At 40.9% G+C, this 20819-nt stretch overlaps 2 protein-coding genes across 2 annotated transcripts in view; one reads left to right on the forward strand and one right to left on the reverse strand.

Moving 5' to 3' along the window:
• LOC308150889 (protein eyes shut homolog) overlaps nt 1-1801 on the forward strand; it is a gene marked incomplete at both ends in the record, with an annotated part of 157615 nt that extends 155814 nt beyond the window's left edge. The window contains 2 exons of the mRNA XM_080523675.1: nt 155-316; nt 606-1801. Coding sequence (XP_080379801.1) covers nt 155-316; nt 606-1801 — 1358 coding nt within the window. The remainder of the gene's footprint in view (nt 1-154; nt 317-605) is intronic.
• Nucleotides 1802-3584: 1783 nt separating this feature from the next.
• Nucleotides 3585-20816, reverse strand: phf3 (PHD finger protein 3). Its single transcript, XM_080523784.1, has 16 exons — nt 20719-20816; nt 18867-19132; nt 18670-18747; nt 14487-15804; nt 13828-14224; nt 10025-10079; nt 9811-9928; nt 9447-9603; nt 8952-9068; nt 8271-8399; nt 8046-8184; nt 7078-7249; nt 6751-6898; nt 6559-6648; nt 6173-6368; nt 3585-6012 (listed from the first exon to the last, which is right to left on the reverse strand). The coding sequence occupies exons 2-16, from the start codon at nt 19105-19107 to the stop codon at nt 4142-4144; spliced, it is 5226 nt and encodes a 1741-aa protein (XP_080379910.1). The 5' UTR covers nt 19108-19132; nt 20719-20816; the 3' UTR covers nt 3585-4141.
• Nucleotides 20817-20819: the final 3 nt, after the last annotated feature.

Below are 20819 nucleotides of genomic sequence, written 5' to 3' on the forward strand. Positions count from 1 at the left end.
TATCTTTTTTTTCACTTTATTATTTTTTTCCTTTATTGTAATACAAAAGCACATGGACACACATTTATAATATGATATAGTATAGTATGTTGTAGTATGATATAGTATAGTATGATATATTATGATATATATATTCCTGTTGTTGATGTTTCAGCTGTGGCTATCAGTGACCCATTCTTCAGTGGTGACCTCTCCTCTTGGATGTCTTTTCCTCCTGTGAGTATGAGGCACAGGACCGTCCTGCAACTGCAGTTCCAGACTCTATCACCAGAGGGCATTCTTTTCTACACTGCACAGCATCTCAGTGCCAGAGCTGGTAAGGACAAAATAGAACAAACACAAATCATTTTGTTCTTATAGTAATATATCTGAATCTGTGTGGGAAATTCCCTTTAAGTCATCAAACCTTCCCTGACATAGATTTGATCTTAAATGACGTATTAAAAAGCTGTTCCTTTGCTTCATTATCACCTTATTGATTCGACATGGGGAAACAAGCCATTTCTGCTTTTTAAAGAAATACAGACCATGCCAATAAACCTGTTATCGTATACAGTAGGCTAAATAACATATTGGCCATTGGTCTGTTCTTATGTTATCCACAGGAGACTTCTTCTGTTTGTCTTTAACGTCAGGACTTGTCCGGCTGCACTACAACCTGGGGGATGGCGTCAATGTATTACAGTCTATCAATAGAGTAGATATAAGTGGCAGAACCTGGCACACAGTGAGAGCTGGCAGGACTGGGAATCATGGTTTCCTGTCCCTTGATGGGGTGGAGGTGAGACAGAACGCCACTGAGGGGATGACCACTCTGGATGTTGGCACAGACATTTTCATCGGAGGTGTGTCCACCCTGAGCTCAGTCTCTAGCTACGCCATGGAAAACGAGCCAGTGGGCTTCACCGGTGGCATCCGAGAGCTCATCCTCAACGGACATGACTTTGACCTGACGGAGGCGGGGGCACTGAGCGGCGCCAACGTAGGGGACTGGGACGGCACTGCCTGTGGGTACAAGGTGTGTCAGAACGGTGGCCGCTGCAGTGCGAGTGGCGTCGACTCCTTTGTGTGCACCTGCCCCCCTCCCTGGACTGGCCCTGTGTGTAACCAGTCTGTGAACTGCGTCAACAACCTCTGCCAACACGGGTCCCTGTGTGCCCCCACTGCTCTGACCGCTTCATACTACTGCATCTGCCCTCTAGGACAGGACGGAAAGTACTGTGATAAGGAGGTGAATGGGACTACTCTGAAGTTTGTTGGAAATTCATATGTGAAATACAGGGATCCACATTTTTTCTCAAGAAATCTAAGGTATACACAGGTGTCCTTTAATTTTTCCACAAGCGCAAATGACGGTTTGATAGTGTGGATGGGAAGGGCAGAGCATGAGGATGACGATTACCTTGCCGTCGGACTTCAGGAGGGTCACCTCAAAATCGCCATCAACCTCGGGGAGAGAATCTCCCACCCATTTACCTTCAGAAACGTCACATTATGTTGCAACAAATGGCATCATTTGTCCATCTCTCTGAACAGTACCATCGCTCAGGTGGTCCTTAATAATGACAGAATCCTCTTTGAGGATGTAGACCCTTTTGAGCGCTATGTGGCCCTTAATTATGGGGGTCGGTTTTACTTTGGAGGGTTTGAGTTTCACAGAAACATATCAACAGTGACATCTGACGTCTTTACAAAGAGGTTTATGGGAAATCTCAAAGATGTCCATTTGTATCAGGACCCTAGGCAACTGCACTTTTTCAAAAACAGTGAAGGCTTTAATGTGTACAAGGGCAATGAGTAGTTATTGAATATAAGTGTGCAAATAATTGGCTTGTGTGTTAGGATAAATTATCTGAGATTGTGTCTAGATTTAATCCGTAGAATTTATGCTTATACTTGTATGTTTACACTTTCTTACTACATGGCAGCAGTACAATTCCTATTTAGGCAACCATTTGAAACTGCCTAGTCGACACCTTAGTGGCTGTTTAAAAATTAAAAAAAATGTAATCAACAATAACAAGTTTAGCTTTATTATGAACTGTACATAAACACACTGTGCATAAGGCGCACTTCTAATGTACATGATCAGCAAAAATGTACAGACAATATTTGTCAATAGAAATAAGTAGAAAAAACCATTGGAGCAGTTAAAAAAAATAAAATGTATAAACCAGAACAAGAGAAACTGCTTTAATGGCAAATGTTTTTTTTGTCTCACTAAAGGGTTAGTTCCACCTCTGCTGCATTACATTCATGTCAAACTGAGCTTCACCCAACTGTGCTTTGCATTTGTTTCATGCAAAATATAAACCACTTGTTGTGAGACAGACAGTGCCCTCCACAATGATTGGCACCACTGGTAAAGATGAGTAAACAGGGTTATAAATATCACAAAGGAAAACAAATTGAAACATTTAAACCTTTAATTAAAGTAAAAATCTGTCATCAAGAAATCATTATTTCGAACAAAACATTTCACTGCTTGGCCCTCCATTTTAGACCTACCCCTCCGTTTTGCACGTTCACATAGGGGTAGGGCCAAGTGGTATGTACCCATAGCCCTCTGAACAGAGGGTTTTAAGGACCCGACTACTGTTATGAAATGCCAGAAGGAGCAAAACAAGCAGGAAGAGAAAACCACACATTTAATTATTTTCTTCATTAATAAGATTTCTTTTTTTTGTCATTTCAATGTATTATAGACCTTTTCTTTAAAACAAGTGTGTTAAGTGTCTAGCAGCTAGTAGCTGTGTGTCTGATGTTATCTATCTAACTTTACATGTTTTAAGGCTGATTTGTGCATGACAGTCCAGCATTTTGACCTAAATGTTGCATTTATATCCTCTCTCTTGCCCCCTTTTGATGGCATATGACGCCCGAAATTTAACTGAAGTTCAGCCGCGAAGTCGTTAGCCTACAGAGCACCGCTATTCTGTCATGAACGGGCCTGATAATGAAGCATGGTTCTTTTTTATTTGATGACTTGTTTTATTGATCGATAGCGGCAAACTTAAATTGTGAACGAACGTAAGCGTCAATGCTTTTCTTTGCAACTACTGATGAGGGTAGGCGAAGATGTTCAACCACTACCCCTTGTAACTCCTACCACTACCCCTCCTCCTGTTCAGAGGGGCAAGACAAAAAGCGAGTGGCACTCCAAAACGAGGGGTAGGGGTAAAAAAAGGGAAATGGGATTTGGCCGATGTGCGCCACAATTATTGGCATTTGCATTGCATTTAATACTTTGTACAACGTCCATTTGCCAATAAAACGGCACTGAGTCTTCTCCTGTAACATCTAATAAGGTTGGAGAATAGAGCAAGGAATCTGAGACCATTCCTCTTTACGGAATCTCTCCAGATCATCCAGGGTCCTCAGACTTATGCACTCTCCTCTCGAGCTCAGCCTACAGCTTTTCAATGGGGTTTAGGTCAGGGGACAGATGGCCATGGCAGAAGCTTGATTTTGTGTTCAGTTAACCATTTTTGTGTTGGTTTGGATGTATGTTTTGGATCATTGTCCTGCTGGAAGATCCAATGACGACCAAGTTTTAGTTTCCTGGTAGACGCAGGAATTTCCTGGTATTACATTTTGTTCATGACAATTTCTAGGGCCAGTGATTGTTGCACACATGGTTTTGTTAGAAATAATTATTTCTTCATGACAGATACATTTTTTCTCAGAATACATTTATTTCAATGAAAGGTGAATTTTCCATAACCCTTTTTACTCATCTTTACCAGGGGTGCCAATAATTGTGGAGGGCACTGTCTCAGAGCATTTATGCTCAGTGCAGCATGTCATTGTGTGACATACATAAAAACATATATACAATAAAATAAACAGACATTAGAAAAACGTGATTAAGAACATCTTAAAAATCACCTCAAAGTCTTATCGGTTTTAAGAACCCCGATTTCTGAACATAATCCTACTGAAACATTTAGCTCATTCTCTACTTTTTTTTAAATGTATTTTTTTTAAATGTTTTTAGGGCATTTCAGCTTACATGGCTGACGCCTCAGTGTGCTATGCCACCAAGCGCCCCACATTTTGCTCTACTGTATTGTAAATATAATAACTGTGATAAAAATTAAAATTTATAGGAAATGGCAAAAAAAATAAAAGAATAAAAAGATTATGAATGACTGTCTTTTGAACTTCTCCCCCTGTCATAATCTGAGTCTCTCCTGTGTCTGTGCCTGTCCTTCTGGTGGCTGCTGTCATCGCTGTGGCGCCTTTCTTTCCTTCTGTCACCATGGCGGTCTTCTTTCAAGTGTCCGTGGTGTCTGCTCCTGTGCTTGTCCTCATAGCTGTGCTCGTGTTTCCTCCCTCGCTCCTTCTCGCTGTCGCTGTCTCGGTCATGGCGTCTGCTCTTCTTTCCGTGATGGGACTCGCTGTTGTTCCTGTGCCTTTTATACTCCTCTGTGCTGCTTCTGTGCTCCTTATGACCGTCCTCCGGATGCCGCGGTTGCCTGTCCCAGGGGTCACTGTAGAGCCGGTCTGGTCCCTTGTCCTCTTTGATTGTGAATGGAGGTGGGTTGGATGATTCAGCAAAAGTGTTATAAGCAAGCAGTGGCCCGGGCACTGCATTCAGGGGAGTAGGACTAGGCTGAGGCCATTGCGTGGCATGATTTCTATTCAGTGGATCAAGGGGAGGGGGGGCGAACATCATGGGTGGAGGGACACTAGGATAACCAAAGTTGGCAGGTACTTGGGGAGGATGCTGCTGGGGTGGGAAGGGTGTATTGTTAAAAGTAGGAATAGCTGGTGCTACTTGGGGCTGATATTGGAATTGTGGTGTGGCATAGGAAGCTGCTTGTGGTCCAGGGTCAGGATGAGAGTATACAGCTGGGGGACCTAGATGATCCAGATGGGACCTAGCGGGATTGGTGCTGTTGCTCTGGACGTCTTCCATGGGTCTGTAGTCTGCCTGAGGCTGATGCGAGTATCCATGTTGAGCTGCCATAGATTGATACTTTCTGGTGCTCAACACAGGAACTGGTTGTTGATCCTGTGGAGCTGGATGGCTGGTGGTACCTGAATGTGCCACTTCTGTTCTGTTCTCTTCAGTCACATTGGAATATGCGGAACTCTTTTTCAAGATTCCACTTGGTGGTGGTTTAGGTAGGCTCACGGGCTGATCCGAAACAGCTTGGGATGTTGCGATGGTGGATGGGCTCTCTTCAGCAGACACAATGAATGAGGCCGTAGGACATGAGATAATAGGTTTCTCCTGGTTAGCTTTGTCATTGTCACTCACTGAATCTCCTGTGTTTGGTGAGATAGCACTGTTAGGCTCACCCCCAACCGGAGCTGTTGACAAGCCAGCCAGGAATACTTCAGTTGAAACATCTGGAGGCTTATCTTTCAGACAGACTGACATGCAATGCCTAACTATACTCACATCTTCTTTTGTTAATGAGTTGTTAGAGATTGATTTCTCAGTAGTGCTGGCCGACGACAGCTCTGCTTTGGCAGTTTTTGGTTCTCTTTTCTTGATAACAAAACGTTCCAGTCTTGAAGCATTTGTGGGACTTCTGGTGGTATTTCCTTGGGCTGCTCCAACAGCCTTGGAGGCCTCCGTGGTCTTCTGAGGGTCATCATTTGCTGGTGTGGGTTTACCTGACACATCTGGCAGGGGTGGCAGTTCCCCACCCCAACCCAACAGAACCCCAGGGAGAAAGCGTAGTGGTTTATTGGACTCCTGCAGATTGCCTTCGTCCGATGAAGATGCCTTCTCAGGGGAGTCTATATTGGACTCGGCAACATCCTCAGTTGTGTTAGACGGTTCCTCTGCTTCGATTGTGCGTGTTGCACTCAGTGAAGTAAGATAAGAGTTGTCCTCATCCTGGGCAATTTCAGGATTGTCTATAGGAACTGTCATCTGCGGCTTGCTCTCTGGTATAAACCTTGCCGTCTCATTTAAGTCCACAGGCAAGAAGTCCCTCTTAGGCCTCTGGCGGATGATAAGTCCAAGGAGGAGGTTGGGACGGTTTGCTTCCAGTCCTGTAAAATTAGAGAGTAAAATTAAGATCTCTAGAAAAAGCACAAGTTAATATAAATCAATCCTATAAAATCATACAGAATTCTATCAAGAATGGATAATTTAAAAACATGCTTATTTAAATTCCGTTCAATACTAACAAGAAGAGAATGTTGGTGTTACCTGGGCCATCAAATGGAACAAGTTGGTGTGGAACTTTTTCAATGGCACCCAAGGGAATGAGATACATGTCTTTTACTTGTTTTAAGTTGTTGGCAACCACTCCGAAACGTTTACGGCTGCTAAAGTAGGCATAGAGCAGAGTGTATGAGATCTCATCCTCCTCTGTCTCTGGGGAGAAGCGAATCAGGCACACCTCCTGAAGATAAAATAAATAATAATAATAATAAATAATAATAAAGTCCACAGTAAAGGCACAGGTTGTCTGGAACACATTGGGCCAATTTCACAGACATGGCTTAAGTCTAGTCCTGGACGAAATCACACTTACAATTTAAAATCTCCATTGAGGATGCTTTTTTTCAAATTAAAAACAAAGTTTAACTCACCTTTGTTCCAGTGGCACGAATCTTGTCAAAATAGTCCCACACAATTTGTGGGGTGATCCTTCCACCAACCTGGATGTTGTCCTGCAGATCCTGATGAGAGTGAGCCTCGTAAGTATTTCAAGTTGCTTAATGTATTAGTTTAATATGCCACTAAAACCACAAGAGAAGGAAATCCTGTTCTGTGATATTTACCTCAGTCAGGTGGTCCAGAACACCTGAGACTGGGTATGCTCTTGTAACAAGCTTAGCCACAGCAGGCATGTTCACAAATCCTCTCCACAAAGACTGCAAGTTGTTGAGGAAGGCAGCCTCTTCTACTCTTCCACTCGTATACTCTGACCTGAAAGAAATCCCATCACATAGCTTTAGATGAATGACCCTGCAACTGCAGTATGACTTACTACAGAGGAACCAGTGTTTGTCAACATCGACACTTTTACGTTGTATTTATCCTGACCCTACATATAGAAGAATTTAATTATTATTTAATTATTTTTAAAAATATGTTGGAGGACACACCTCCCCTCATATTTGGAGCTAAGGAGGCTCTCTTCTAACACACTGAGGTGGAGGTTGTCAGTCGAGGGTGTGCTCTTCATCTCTCCCTCCACGGTGGACTGCCTCCTCACAACAGTGGTGGCCACCTTCACAACTTTGGTTGGAGCCTCCTCGACAGGTGGAGCCATACGACCTTCCAAAACAAAGATTCTATTACTCAAAGGAAAAAATGTATCTGGTAAACCTTAAAACATGCTGACCAGGCAAAGACATTACAACACAAGTTATAATGTTGTAGAGATTCATGTTTTCGGCTTCCGGTTTTTAAATGGCCGAGTGAGGTCGTGCTCCGTAGCCTCTCTACTGAACTTCCATATATATGTTACGGTACATGTGGGAAAACTAGGGTTAGGGTTAGGTGCTAGGATGCTAGGGTTAAGGTTAGGGTTAGGATTAGGGGTAGGGTTAGGGTTAGGGTTAGACATGCCAGCATGCACTATCCACTAGTGGTGGTCTAGTGGACAGTGAGTTGGACATGTGATCGGAAGGTTGTGAGTTCAAATCCCGCCTGAAGCCACCCCACTACTAGTGTGCCCTTGGGTAAGGCACTTAGCCCTCAGTTACTCCAGGGGGAATGTCCCTGTAATTCGTAATTGTAAGTCGCTTTGGATAAAAGCGTCTGCTAAATGGCAAAATTAAATTAATTAAAATTATGTACCAAGTCACCCTAGCACCTAACCCTAACCCTAGTTTTCCCACATGTACCGTATTCCCACATGTACCGTAACATGTTTTTTGTTTTGTTATTTATTTTTTTACAAATTTAGAGATTGAATCTTTAAAACAGTACATATGGTTACTGTAAACGACTACCAAATCATTCTTAATGTCAGGAAAAAGCTGTGGGAGAAGCAGCAAGTCAACAAACTGGTCAACGACAACAAACTGGTCAACGACAACGGGGTTTATTAGTAACAATCAAGGCCAACCTGTGCAGATCTTGCAGTTGAGGTCAAACAGATGAGACTTGTGCAGGCTGGTTGTATCTTTAACAATCTTGACGGTCTCAGTTGTCTCCTCTTCATTGGCTTCTACTGGCACTTCAGGAACTCTGGGAGCAGGTTCGAACTGTAACCCAAGAGAGAACAACAACTGTGGAGATTCTGAATCCATAATGAATGTAGAACACAGACACGGCATGAACTGAGTCTCACCTCCTCCTCTGTGGCTTCTGGTGTTTGCACAGGCTCTTGGCTCTCAATTTCAATTTCCCCTTTGTGGGTGATTTTGGTGATGGGTCGCCTCTCTGCTTCCCGCTGCTCTTTTTCAATCATTTCAATTGTCTGCAAAAACACAAGATTGTTGACTCAAATACACAATAAGCAATAACCTTAGCATACAATATCTTAATTTGGAAGCATTTGAAGGGGCAGTCTTTAAATTCATGATATATAGCCATTTATTCTGGAAGAATATGACTGATGACCCAGTCAGAACACAACATAAACCTGTTTTACTCCATTATTTGTAAACAATTTAATTGTAATCAAACACTGTATTTCTTCAAAACATAGTTAACTATCATTTTGATCTTATGGATGGTCAGTCATGGCATCTATAGCTCAGTCTATGAATTTAAGAGTGGTTACATTTCTCCAGCCCCATGCCTCAACTGTTTACCAAGGGTTAGGGTTACCAAAATGTGGCGGGGTGAACGCTTTGATGATGTTTGAATCCCAGATTGCTCCTTTAATAAGCAAAATAACAATACACAACAAAAGTAGTGTCTAATAAAATGAACTACTTATGTTACTTGCATCTTTGAGATTATATGCTGTCAACTAAAAGGTTAGTAGTAAAACAGTTATTTCAGAGAAGGACGGGGAGTTGCTTACATGTCGATTCTCCCTTTCTCTCCAAGCAGCCAACTCTTGGGAGGCTAGTTCCTCAGGGCTCATTTGAATTAAATGGCCTGGAGAAATCTCCCCTTTGAGAACCCTCTTGAATAAAACCTGAAAAACAAGTCATTGTTCATAGATGAAAACAGGAGCCGTTTCCAGGAGACTGATTGAGCATAGCCCTGGACTAAATTACACATTCAATGGGACTTTTGAGTCTAGGACTAGGTTTAATCTAGGTCCAAGAAACCAGTCCATTGTGTTTCATGATATTAACATAAAACGTTCTTTAGTAGCCCAGGCGTTTATTTGCTTTAACCCAGGAGCGTATTGGAGACAGGCTACTACTGGAGACCCTGCCACTCTTGCCAAATTTCTGCTTGAACCAGCGATATGACAGATCTGAATATATACCATAGAATGTATTTTGACCCAGTGTGTATTATTGGAGACAGGTGTTTGTTTTGCAGTTATGATGACATAGTAACTTACATTGTTTTTAGCATCTTTGAGGTTGAACGTTAAGCTCCTGTACTTGCTCTTGTATTTGCTGTCGGTATCCCGGTAGAAGTGGAAAAGCTCTCTCTCAGTCTTCTTAGAAACTTCAGCTACCTTCTCTGTGGAGACCTTGAGGTCGGACTCCTTCAATCTAAAAACATTAGTTTTTTTACTTTGACAGAGACACATAGTAGTCCTAAGCTTTAAAAACAATTAGGGAAGAACTTGTTTGGTAGACCTTGAGAAAACAGAAAACGAAAAGTCGACCGAACATAAAAGCTAACTATATGGTGCAACAGCCAACATTTATGAGATTTCTAGAAGAGGTTTCCATTAGACTGTCCTAATAGATGTTTACCGTTTCAGGAGGATTTCCTTCAGAGAATCACGCACACTCCTCCTGATCTGCTCCACAGATGGTTTCTTTGAGGATGCAGATGACATCTTGCTTTTTGTGTCTTGTTTTACTGGCTCTCCTATTGGGACAGAATGACAGACGTTATTGTCAACTCTAAGTAGGTGGGGGCGGGGCGCTGTAACAACATACTGCATGAAATATAAAGTAAAATTACCAGATTTATGTACGGCTTCTTTGACCTCTGTAAAGTGCCTTCTTCCCACAGAGTCCTACATTAGGGTAAAACACATATATATATGACATTCTTCATTAAAAAAAAGAATAGACAATGCAATTGACTTAACAATGGTGTGGACATCAGGGTAACCACACACCCATGTGTAAAGTGGCAATAAGGTAATTTAAAAAGATAAATAAACCTGTGTATGGTGTTAACACTGGGTATGATAAACATCAACTGAATTAGCTGAAGAGGACATCTGCATCATTAAATTAAACCAATAATTAGCTTGAAGAGAAGCATGGCATTTTCAGAGGATATACCCTAATTAGTTTCAGCACAGTATGAGGTCACATGCTATAATGGCGATTTTTAAAAATGTCATCTTTCAGTAAAGCAGAATTCCAGTAGAGGGCAGTAGAAGTATATGCTTGATCACCTTGATCACCAGACAATGACCCCAAACAAACACCAGCGCAACTAGGACGTTTTTCAGGGGCAAAAAGTGGAAAGTTCTAGTGGACAATCAATCTCCAGATTTAAATACAATTAAACATGCATTTAATTTGCTGAAGAGGGCAGACAAAAGACCTCAACACAACCACTGAAGATGGCTACAGTACAGGTCTAGCAGAGCATATACCCAGCATCTCGCAGATTTCAGGCAGTTATTGCCAGCAAAAGATTGTTGACCAAATACTTGACTAACACAAAGAATGTGCATTATAACTTGAGATAAGGCACTGACGAGATAAGGCTAGGGCTGCAACGATTAGTCGACATAATCGACGACGTCGATCATAAAAACTCGTCGACGTGGAATTTTAGTGTCGACTAATCGTATTTTTAATAAAATAAAATAAAAAACGCTTCTTTTTTTTTAAGCTTGTTATAAAAAAAGGTAACATTAACATGAAACATGAAATTATATTAAACTAAGATAATGCGACGGTTAGCTTAATTTTTCAAACCTGCTCATTACAGAAAACGTAAACAACATTTCTATCATCGCTTGCGCATTCAGGCCGACGAGGCAGTCAGAAACATGTCAGAGTCACGTGCTACCAAGCGGACCAATCACGTGCAGTGCGGTCTGCGTTGTTCTGCGTAGCACTAGCCCCTTTTTGAGATTCTGGGGAAGGTGCGCGTCGTCGGTGTGACGCAGAAGCATAAATCCGTTTATTATTTATTTTGTTTCATTGAAACAAAGATTGATTATTGTATGTATTAAATGTTTTGGAAGGTCCAAATTCAAATATTTCATGAGTCATTATTTGAATTTGCAATGGGAACGTATGTTAAGCCAGAGAGACTGGACAACAGGGTGACATTCACAGGTGTGCAGACTTGAGAAGGTGAGGTACAACATGCACTGGAGCCCGCGGCCCCACGACTAATCGAAAAAATAATCGACAGATTAGTCGACTACCAAAATAATCGTTAGTTGCAGCCCTAGATAAGGCACTGATGTACTGTAACATATGAAAGTGATAGCCTATTGTTCTGTACTTTTGTCTTTTTTGTTTACTGATACTTATGCCATTGTAAAAAAAAAAAAAAAGGGCAGTGTGAAAATAGGTCTATTGAGAACCAGTCCTTTGGAAAATAATGTGATCCACTTGAACAGCGTTCCTGTTTCAACAAGTTACATTTAAGACCTTTTTAAGACCTATTTCACAGCCATATGGCAAAAAGAAAATTGCTATGAACAAAATAAGTCCCCGAATTACTTAAAAGTACATTTATTCACTTTTAACATAGGAACAATGACTGAACATAACAGTACACAGAACTGTGTGTTTGTGTGTGTGCGTGCATGCATGCATGCGTGCAGACCTGGTTGAAAAGGAAATTAAACAGGTCAACACTATAAAAACCTGCAAAAAAAAGGTCTGCTAAGAACTGGACTGAACTGTGCGTGTGTGTCAATAGCCATCTTCTGAGCTCTGCTCCCTTGGCCACAATGGCCTCTTCTTATCAATGACCTCAAGCTCAGCCAACTCCTCCTTGTGGCCCCTCCTCAGAATATCTGACTTGGAGAAGTCGTTTTTCGATCCAGCGGTGGCCCCAGAACAACAAAGGGAAGACTGTAGATTTGGTTACGGCACAGTAATCGTCCCTCCTTGCTGGCACATTGTGGAACAATGTGTGCATTGCCTTCAGCAGCATGTCAATGTGGGAGTCCACAGCTCCCCACGGTAACGAGCTGAGCACCTCCATACTGTTCTGCATGCTCTTGCTGGAAAGGTTAGAAGAATTTCCAGTTCACATTAGGCCCATCCATCGAGATGGACACCAGGCTCCTCAGTTCAAGTTGGCCCACACACTCCTGAGAAATTAAAATTAACAGCTAAATCATATATCTCAGTATGTAGGCTATACAACAACAAAAAACCTGAACCGTTACACTTTTTTCAGTGAAGTTCAAGTACGTGTGTGAGTTTATTCTGTTATTTATACTATTATATCTAGTACTGTGTTGATAAGCAATGGAAATTAATCAAGATAGAGTAGGCTAACTTTGTCATTCTTCTATATATGCAACAGAACAGATCACTCAGCATTGCTAATGAAAAGAATCAATGAATGAGTCTAATGCCAATACTTGCTAAATAAATATAAACATTTAATTATCAATAATCGATTACTTACTTTGACATGTTCCAGCAAGTCGTGCGCCGGTTGATTACTTCAGAGACGAGGTCTCTCGTGATGTGCTTTCAAACCAAACGTTTTGTCACCACTGCACGCAAAAGTTTTGGGGATACCGGGATCAGGGAACATGTTTTTAAAAACATCACCTATGCCATCGTCGCTGTTGTAGGATTGATGTTTAGCTCCAGTATTTAGCATCCACAGCACCTCCGCTTTTAGGGTTGACGTAGACCCAAACGTGGTCCGAAGGTCGATTAAGGTCGAAGTTATCGCAACATAGAAGTAACTTTCTAATCCAATACATTTTTAAGACCTATCAACATCATATTTAATACCTTTTTTGGAAGGCCTAAAGTATTGATTATTAAATTTAAGAAATTATTTTTGGTTTATTACATTTGTAATTGAGGTACGTAGAACAGGATGTGTTGAATGCAATTATAAATAAAATAAATGTGGCCCCTGAGCCAAAAGGTTTGCCCACCCCTGATCTAAAACATACAGAACATTTGTGACGCCCGCTGGTGAAACCGCAAACCATCCGTTGACTCGAAGGGGTCAAAAAGTGAAAGTGAAACTTATTGTGTCAACCATATCTGGTTTTCTTTTTTTTTCAGTTTTAAAGTACCCACTCGATATAATATACAACAGTTTAATACTTATAATTGGTGGATTGGATTCACTGTTCTGCTTTGCCGTAGGCTACTGATAAGTGATACATGGCTTGTAAACATACTTTCGTTTTAGGACATGTTCAAAAGCAAGGACTGTGTGCTCATCTAATAATGTGTAGTTATGTGTCTTTAGCATGTTTTCTCAGCATATTGTGATGTTATAAAAACGCAGTTAGACGTTCGTAGCGATGTACCACTGTTAGCCGCTAGCTGTTAGCAGCCTTGTTGTGATTTGATCAGTCACTTTTCTCCCATTCTGTCCCATTGTTGAGGTGCACCAACATTCAAATACGCCTGTCGTCTTGATTTTTTTTTCCGATTTCAATGTATGACACATCATTCTGTAGTTTAAGACTATGTAAAAAATAAATATAATAATACTTAGGCCAATGGTTTATGATTTCTCCAGCTGGTGTCACATTTACACAGCTATGTTCAAATAAATGCATGCACACTAATAACTCTTACTTTTCTGGATGGCCTAACTCCCATGACAAGATGTGGGGACCCTTGTTTCCGTTTGAGAGGTATCTTGTTGACCTGGGCCTCAGACTTGGGCTTGTCCTGTGTCTTGGCCTGGTCCTGTGTCTTGGCCTGGTCCTCTGTCTTGGCCTGGTCCTCTGTCTTGGCCTGGTCCTCTGTCTTGGCCTGGTCCTCTGTCTTGGCCTGGTCCTCTGTCTTGGCCTGGTCCTCTGTCTTGGTGCCTTCTTGGGTATCAGGCTCCACCTTGGTGTTGTCCTTAGAGCAGCACTTCAAACAGATGTACACCTGGTCATCTTTCTCCATTTGCTGCACTTTCAACAGGTCAAGACCCACACAGTCGCCATGGAACCATTCGTCACAGCGACCACAGCCCACCATGAACCTAAACAGAACCATGTTTTTTAGTGTTGAGACATGCTGAGACAATATAGTGTGCTGTCAATGCAGCATAGATGTTTCAATTTGTAAAGCTGTGCACCAGCTGTTCTTTCATTCTTTTCATTCATGGATTTGATTTGAGAGATAATAATTATAGATGATGGTGTTACTTAACATTCTTAGTAATTAAAAAGTTTCCTTCGTGCTACATTTCTTGCATTTCTATGTACATTGAATGTGAAAAGTAGTAAAAAGCAGAGACCTACCTGTTGCTATGGTGTGTGTTGCATAATCCACAGCTCTTGCTTGGCTCGCATAGTGTCTCACTGTTAGCAGGTTCCTCAACAGCGGTTTCCTTTTTCACAACAGGGGCGTTGTCAGGGATGAACAACTGAGGCTCTTCCACAGAGATGCTCCTGCTAGGATTTCTACTCTTCTGTTTTTGTAGGATCTTCTCTGGCTTCTTCACTTTCTGCTGCTCTTGCTCCCCAGTCTCCACCTCAGATGTCTCCTTTAGTGGATGGCCAGGTTTACCAGGTGACAGGTGTGCACTTTGTGGTTGGGGAGGGTGTTTCGACATCCCTTGTTGCACACCAGGACGGCTGTCGGGCAGTAATGTTTTTTTGACTGGGGAATGAGCCACATCTGGTAATTTCGGCTTCAGTTTCACAGGACGTCCATCTTGCATTCTCTGTATTTTGGAAGCGGGTTGATTTGAGCCATATTCTGATTGCCTTTTCAATGACATAATGACTTGCTTTCCTGTCATGGCTTTGATACTTTGTAAGTCAACACTCGGGATCTTTTTTGACAGTCCATGTTGGGGTGCTTTCACCAAGCTGCTTGTATGAAATGGAACCAAGTGCTTATTCTTGACTGAGGATAGTGCCTGCTTCGGATTGAGCTGCTTTTTAGCTGGAATCCTTTGCTCATTACCATCTTTGTTATTAGTTAGAGTGACTTGTTTGTTGTGCACCTGCTTGCTGGCATCTTTGCCCACCCCGATTGGACCTTGCTTCTGAGAATCACTTTGGTTGTTTTGTTTGGTCTCTGCCATAGTGCCTAGGACTGCCTCATTGCCAGCCTGAACATCATTAGGGTTAACATAAGGGCCTAACCCAAGGGGGAGGTCATCACCAGAACACTTCACAAGGTCGCAAGCCGTCTCCAAACCTCCAAAAGTCTGTGGTGTCAGTTTCTGCACATTGACAACTTCATCTTGCACCATGGCACATTCCATAACCCCACCATATGAGAAGGCATCCTCAAGGCAAATAGACTGGTCCGCATTTGCGTTTTCTGCGAGAGAAATATGGGAGGGTCCTGGAAGCAGCTCAATTCTGAATCCACCAACTGTGACAGTCAACCGCCTTAAAACAACAACAGGATTTAACCACAGTCCAAGTTCAAGATCGTGGGTGTTAATCCGGCCCCCGAGAGCCAACTCTCCCTTCACCTGAGAGGCACTTGCTCCCTTCTCTATCAACACTGGCTTTTGCTGCCTGATAACCCCTCTCTTTCCAGGCCTTCCGGGGGGTTTGGTGTTGATCGACTTGATTGAAGACTCTTTGCCTGCACTTTCCTCTGGAAAAAAGGGAGACAAAAGAAATTAGGGATTGAAGAGAATCACTATCAATCTGATTTCAGATTTCAAGAAAGGAAAAGCTTCATCAAATCTGTAGATATGAACAAGCTTCTGATGAAAAGGAAAACATTTCAGGAGCAGGGCATATGTTTGTTGGAAATCTGGCCACCACGTCTAAATTGTTTGAATTTCCAAACAACATCCACCCTGCTGCACCTAATAATTCTTTTTTTTATTGATTAATGTGACTTTATTTTTTTTGATTAGTCGATTAATCTAACAACTAATTTGTCAATTGTTCTAATGATTAGTTTTTTTTATTGCTTGATTAATATAACAATTGCTTTACCCAAAATAAATATTAAAAAACGTGTAATTAATATTTGAATATTTTATTCAATCATCTTCTCTTAAAAACAAACAAATGTAACAAGGAACACAATATGTATTGCAGGGCATTATTCCGCAACAAAAAATAGCCCAGTCTTAACATGTAAACTGTAAAATCATTCTATATTTTGGTATTTAACAATAGTATTTGCAATCAAAAAACAAATATAAATCTCAAACTCACTCTAAAACGACCGTTTGCATCCTTAAAATAATGATTTTGATTTCTCGCTACGCTTCCTGTTTTCTTCCCATTCGCCGGGTCAGTTGCCCATTTTCAATAGAACAGTGTTTGTTATTCAACTGTTCAGTCATTTCGACAATATAGATATATATACAGTAACATTAACAGACGTCAAGTAGCAGTGCTCATATCATGTTTGATTAGCTCCCATTTACGTTAAACAAGTACCCGAAAACCGCTAACACAACAAAAAGCTTTTTTCAAAAGGTAGCGGCGAACAGGTTGGAATTTCACGCGAAGCAGTCTCGCTGAAATTAATGGGATCAAGTAATTTCATGAGTGTTGCCCCTCTCAGATATCAAAGTGGATTACCCCAATTTAGATCGGCATCTGTCTCATGTTATGTCTATGAGTCATTGGTAAGCTTTTTGAAGGTAAAAATTATTGAAGGTATTTTTCATAAAGATATTTATAAACATGCCTTTCGTTCAAATAGAGTACAGAGTACAGTTATAGTACAGAGGTACATGTCTACTTAAAAGATTGTGCATAATATGCAGTTCAAAAGCAGGACTATTGCAAAATATAATATACAGAAATGTTCCACCTGTTCCATTGCAGTCTGGCAAGCCGTCTCGCTAGTGGCGCGGAGTGAGAGGATTTTTCTGAGCAAAAAAATATCCACTCATAGATATTGATTGACTTGTAGTTAGTTTCACAGTTATTCTTCATGAAATAAAATCACCAAATTGCTGGTTATAAATATGTGTTTATTATTAAGCTTTGTCTTTTGATGTGCTTGCTGCTTGTCAATGCTAACTGCATATATAACTGCATATATGCTATTGTATCTAAGAAGAAAACACTGACAGTTTCAGCAGCAAGTGTAATGATAACACAACGTAACAGTAAATGTACACTATTTCGTATTATTTGGGGTATTTTGAACAGTTTAAAAAGCTATTTTGTCTGACAGTGGACTTAGAACTTTCAACTCGTCCCCATAGAGATAGTATTGCGGCCAGAACGTTTGACCACGCCTATAACTCGTAATCTCCGTTTCACAGTCAAACATAACATCTCTCCAAATTAAAATTAAAGCAAGAGCTTGTTCTATCCAAGTAAAAGGAATGGAATCCAAAGGAAAGGAAAGGAAAGGAATCCAAGTAAAAAGTGCAGCCATCTGGGGTGTGCATGGATTTGGGTTCCTTTTGTGTAAACAAAAAAATCCTCCACACTGCTTTGCCTCATCCTGAAAGAGAGACACAAAGCACATTAGAATAATGCTAATAGTGGCATATTTTAAAATGAGTCTAATTTCCACATCACTGCTGTGTTATGATACAAGTATAATTATTGTTATTATTATTATTATTAATAATAATAATACAATTATTAATAATAATAATATAATAATAATAATAAATATGAGCATTCATAATAATGCCTGTTATACTATTATTATTGTAATAATGATAATAATAATAAGTATTATTATTATTATTATTATTAATTAGAATAATAATACTTTTGTCAGATGCCCAAATACTGGACCTCAAATTCAAACAGAAAATATAAAACGGACGAATAACAATGTTAGACGCATGGTGTAACGTTACCTTAGCAGTGGTGCAGAAATTACTTTTAACATGGGGGCGATGAAGAAACATTAAGAACATCTATTTTAAGTGACTACTACTAACAGAAACACATGTTGATAATCCTAATGCTTGGTGAGTGGGAAAGTAAAGTAAACAGGACTTACTGTGCTGTCTTGCTGCCGTCTTCACAAAGCGCTCCGGAATGCTTTCGCTTCAAGTGTTCGCACATAGCAGTTGTACTGCTGAGATGAGCCATTTCCAATTTGCAGAGCTTAGAGAGCACTCTGTCTAAAATACTCCCACATTTTAGTTTAGATGATCATGACTCCATGCTTTGACTGCGCGCAGCCATCGTGCGACGCGCTGACACACATTTGGCAAATCAACGTATTTCCGTATTCTATTACATCACCGCGGCGCCCCAGCCCTACTTATAATAAAATTCCCTGAAATGGATTTGCAGTGTTGAACATTAGCTGTTGTGTTTCCGCATTTGCGCACAATTTAAAGAGGCGGCCTCCATAGACAGAAAGGTGAACATCAGTGAGTCCACTCCCCTTGAACAACCCTGGCAGTAATAACTTTGTTATATACAAACTGTGTCAGGTAGAACACCGCATTTTAGAAAGCGCTTTTTCTGACCACAACAGCATTTGTATATGAAATATATCATATTTACTACAACTAACCTTGAGTCTCTGAATGAGTCAACTCCCCACCAGTGCTGCTGAGGCCACTCTCTGTTCCACTAATGTCAAGATCTGCAACTAGAGAGGACAAGGACAACAGGTCGAACCATGAATAATCAAACACAATAACTTAATTCACATTATTACATTTGGTCAGTAAAGTGGGGAAATAAATAGTGTTGCCATCCTACACATACCTGTTGTTGACCCAGCAATCTGAAAGTTTGTCTCATCATTATCCAGGAGATTGAACTGGGAGCTTGCAGATCCAAACATGGGATCTTTATCACTTAGCATGTTCATTAGCGAGTCTCCCAGTTGATTGAGACCTGTTCCAAACTCATTACTCGATTCACATTCCAAGTTCTGGCCTATTAATAGGGAGTCATCCAACTGGTCACTGGGAATTAAATGGTTAAAGGTGTCAACTATATCCATGAATGCTGTTGCCTTTCTGTCAGCTCTGCAGGAACAGAAGAACAGACTACAGATTAAAAACAGAGACAAAATGTATTACCTTTACACTCCATCATTAATTAAACGTAGTCGTTTTCATCTAACGTAATATGATATGTGAACCGCTCATGTACAGCAGTATACAACAAGACTGACTGCTAATCAATGTTGATAACCCGAAAAGAAATGAACATCTGGTGAGGACAAATTCCCCTAACATTACAACTACCAAATAAAGCAGAATCAGTTGGCTGGCATGCAATGTTCCACAGCTGTAGGCTTACTTACTGTGGTGACTGACTCCTGATCTCTTCATTACAAGAACACCAAACACAATCAACGTGAACGTGTTAAAACTCCTTATATCTAAAAACGAATCGATGAACACAATAACATTGAATGGATAAGTGTTTTTTTGGGCAACACGTTGCAAGAATGGCACTAAAACTTAAGATAGGCAGACCACAGGTGCAAAGTAGCTACAGCCAGCCAGTCGTGAGCTTAGAATGATAAGGTTCTATCTCTGTTTAGGGTAGTTCAGAGATATTGAGCGTCAAAGTTTTTACATTCCATTATGTTTTGTGAGATGGAACCTTTGTATTTGATGATTTACTAACTACAAAAATCCAACATTTTAAAAATAACACCACACAGGCGTTAATAAACACCTAATGGATCAGAGTATGTAAAAAACTCAATTTTGACAAAAAAGGAGATAGAACCTTATAATTCTAACGTCACGACGTTGCAAGAATGGCACTAAACTCAAAGATAGGCAGACAGACACAGGTGCGAGGGAGCTACAGCCCAGCCAGTGTCACTCGGCTGCTAGACGTACTAAACCGTTAGCTTAGTTGTAGATATGGTTTCCCCCCCAAAAAACGGCACTTGGTGACGTTAGAATTATAAGGTTCTATCTCCATTTTTGTCAAAATTGAGTTTTTTACATAATCTGATCCATTAGGTGTTTATTAATAATGTGTGGTGTTATTTTTAAAATGTTGACATTTCTGAGTTAGTAATTCATAAAATACAAAGGTTCCATCTCACAGGAACCTTATCATTCTAAGCTCACGACTTGGTGAACGCAGTGGTTTAATCGTTACATAGAGTATTTGGCTGGTCAAGTACATACACAACGGTAAAGCCTACATGTGGGGTAACTAGTGGTAAGCTGCTGGCTTGCAAACAACAATCTCGTGTAGGCCTGGAGGCTGAGTGACAGCCTGTTAGCTGTGTGTGCTAGTAGTAATGGTAGTAGTAGTAGCTACTGTCGGGAAGCTATCAACAACAACAGCCAGGTTTACCAGGCGTTTGGTTCTAGAACAACACTTTAAGACAACCCCCAATACCCTTATTAAGGACACAACAAATAAATCATGCTGATTATAGCTGTAGTCTGTTAACTATTGTAACTTAGGCCGCTGCAGGTTTGTTTGTAGCCCGCGATTAGCACGCTAATGCTACATTATGCTACATAGCTAACACATACTAAAGCAATGATCACGCCCCCCTCGGTTTCATATTCTAAGAGATGTGGGATAACCCCCCCGAGTTGTGAGTGACACAGTGTATAACGGGACTAACTATTACCTTTCTGTCCACGCGTGTACTTCTCCGAGCGATCACGTTAACTCTGTTAGCACTACACGGTGCTAAACCCCCGATGCTTCCGTGAGCTCGGCCACCATTCA

This window comes from Nansenia antarctica, assembly GCF_963989245.1.
Source record: "Nansenia antarctica genome assembly, chromosome: 1".
NCBI lineage: Eukaryota > Metazoa > Chordata > Actinopteri > Argentiniformes > Microstomatidae > Nansenia > Nansenia antarctica.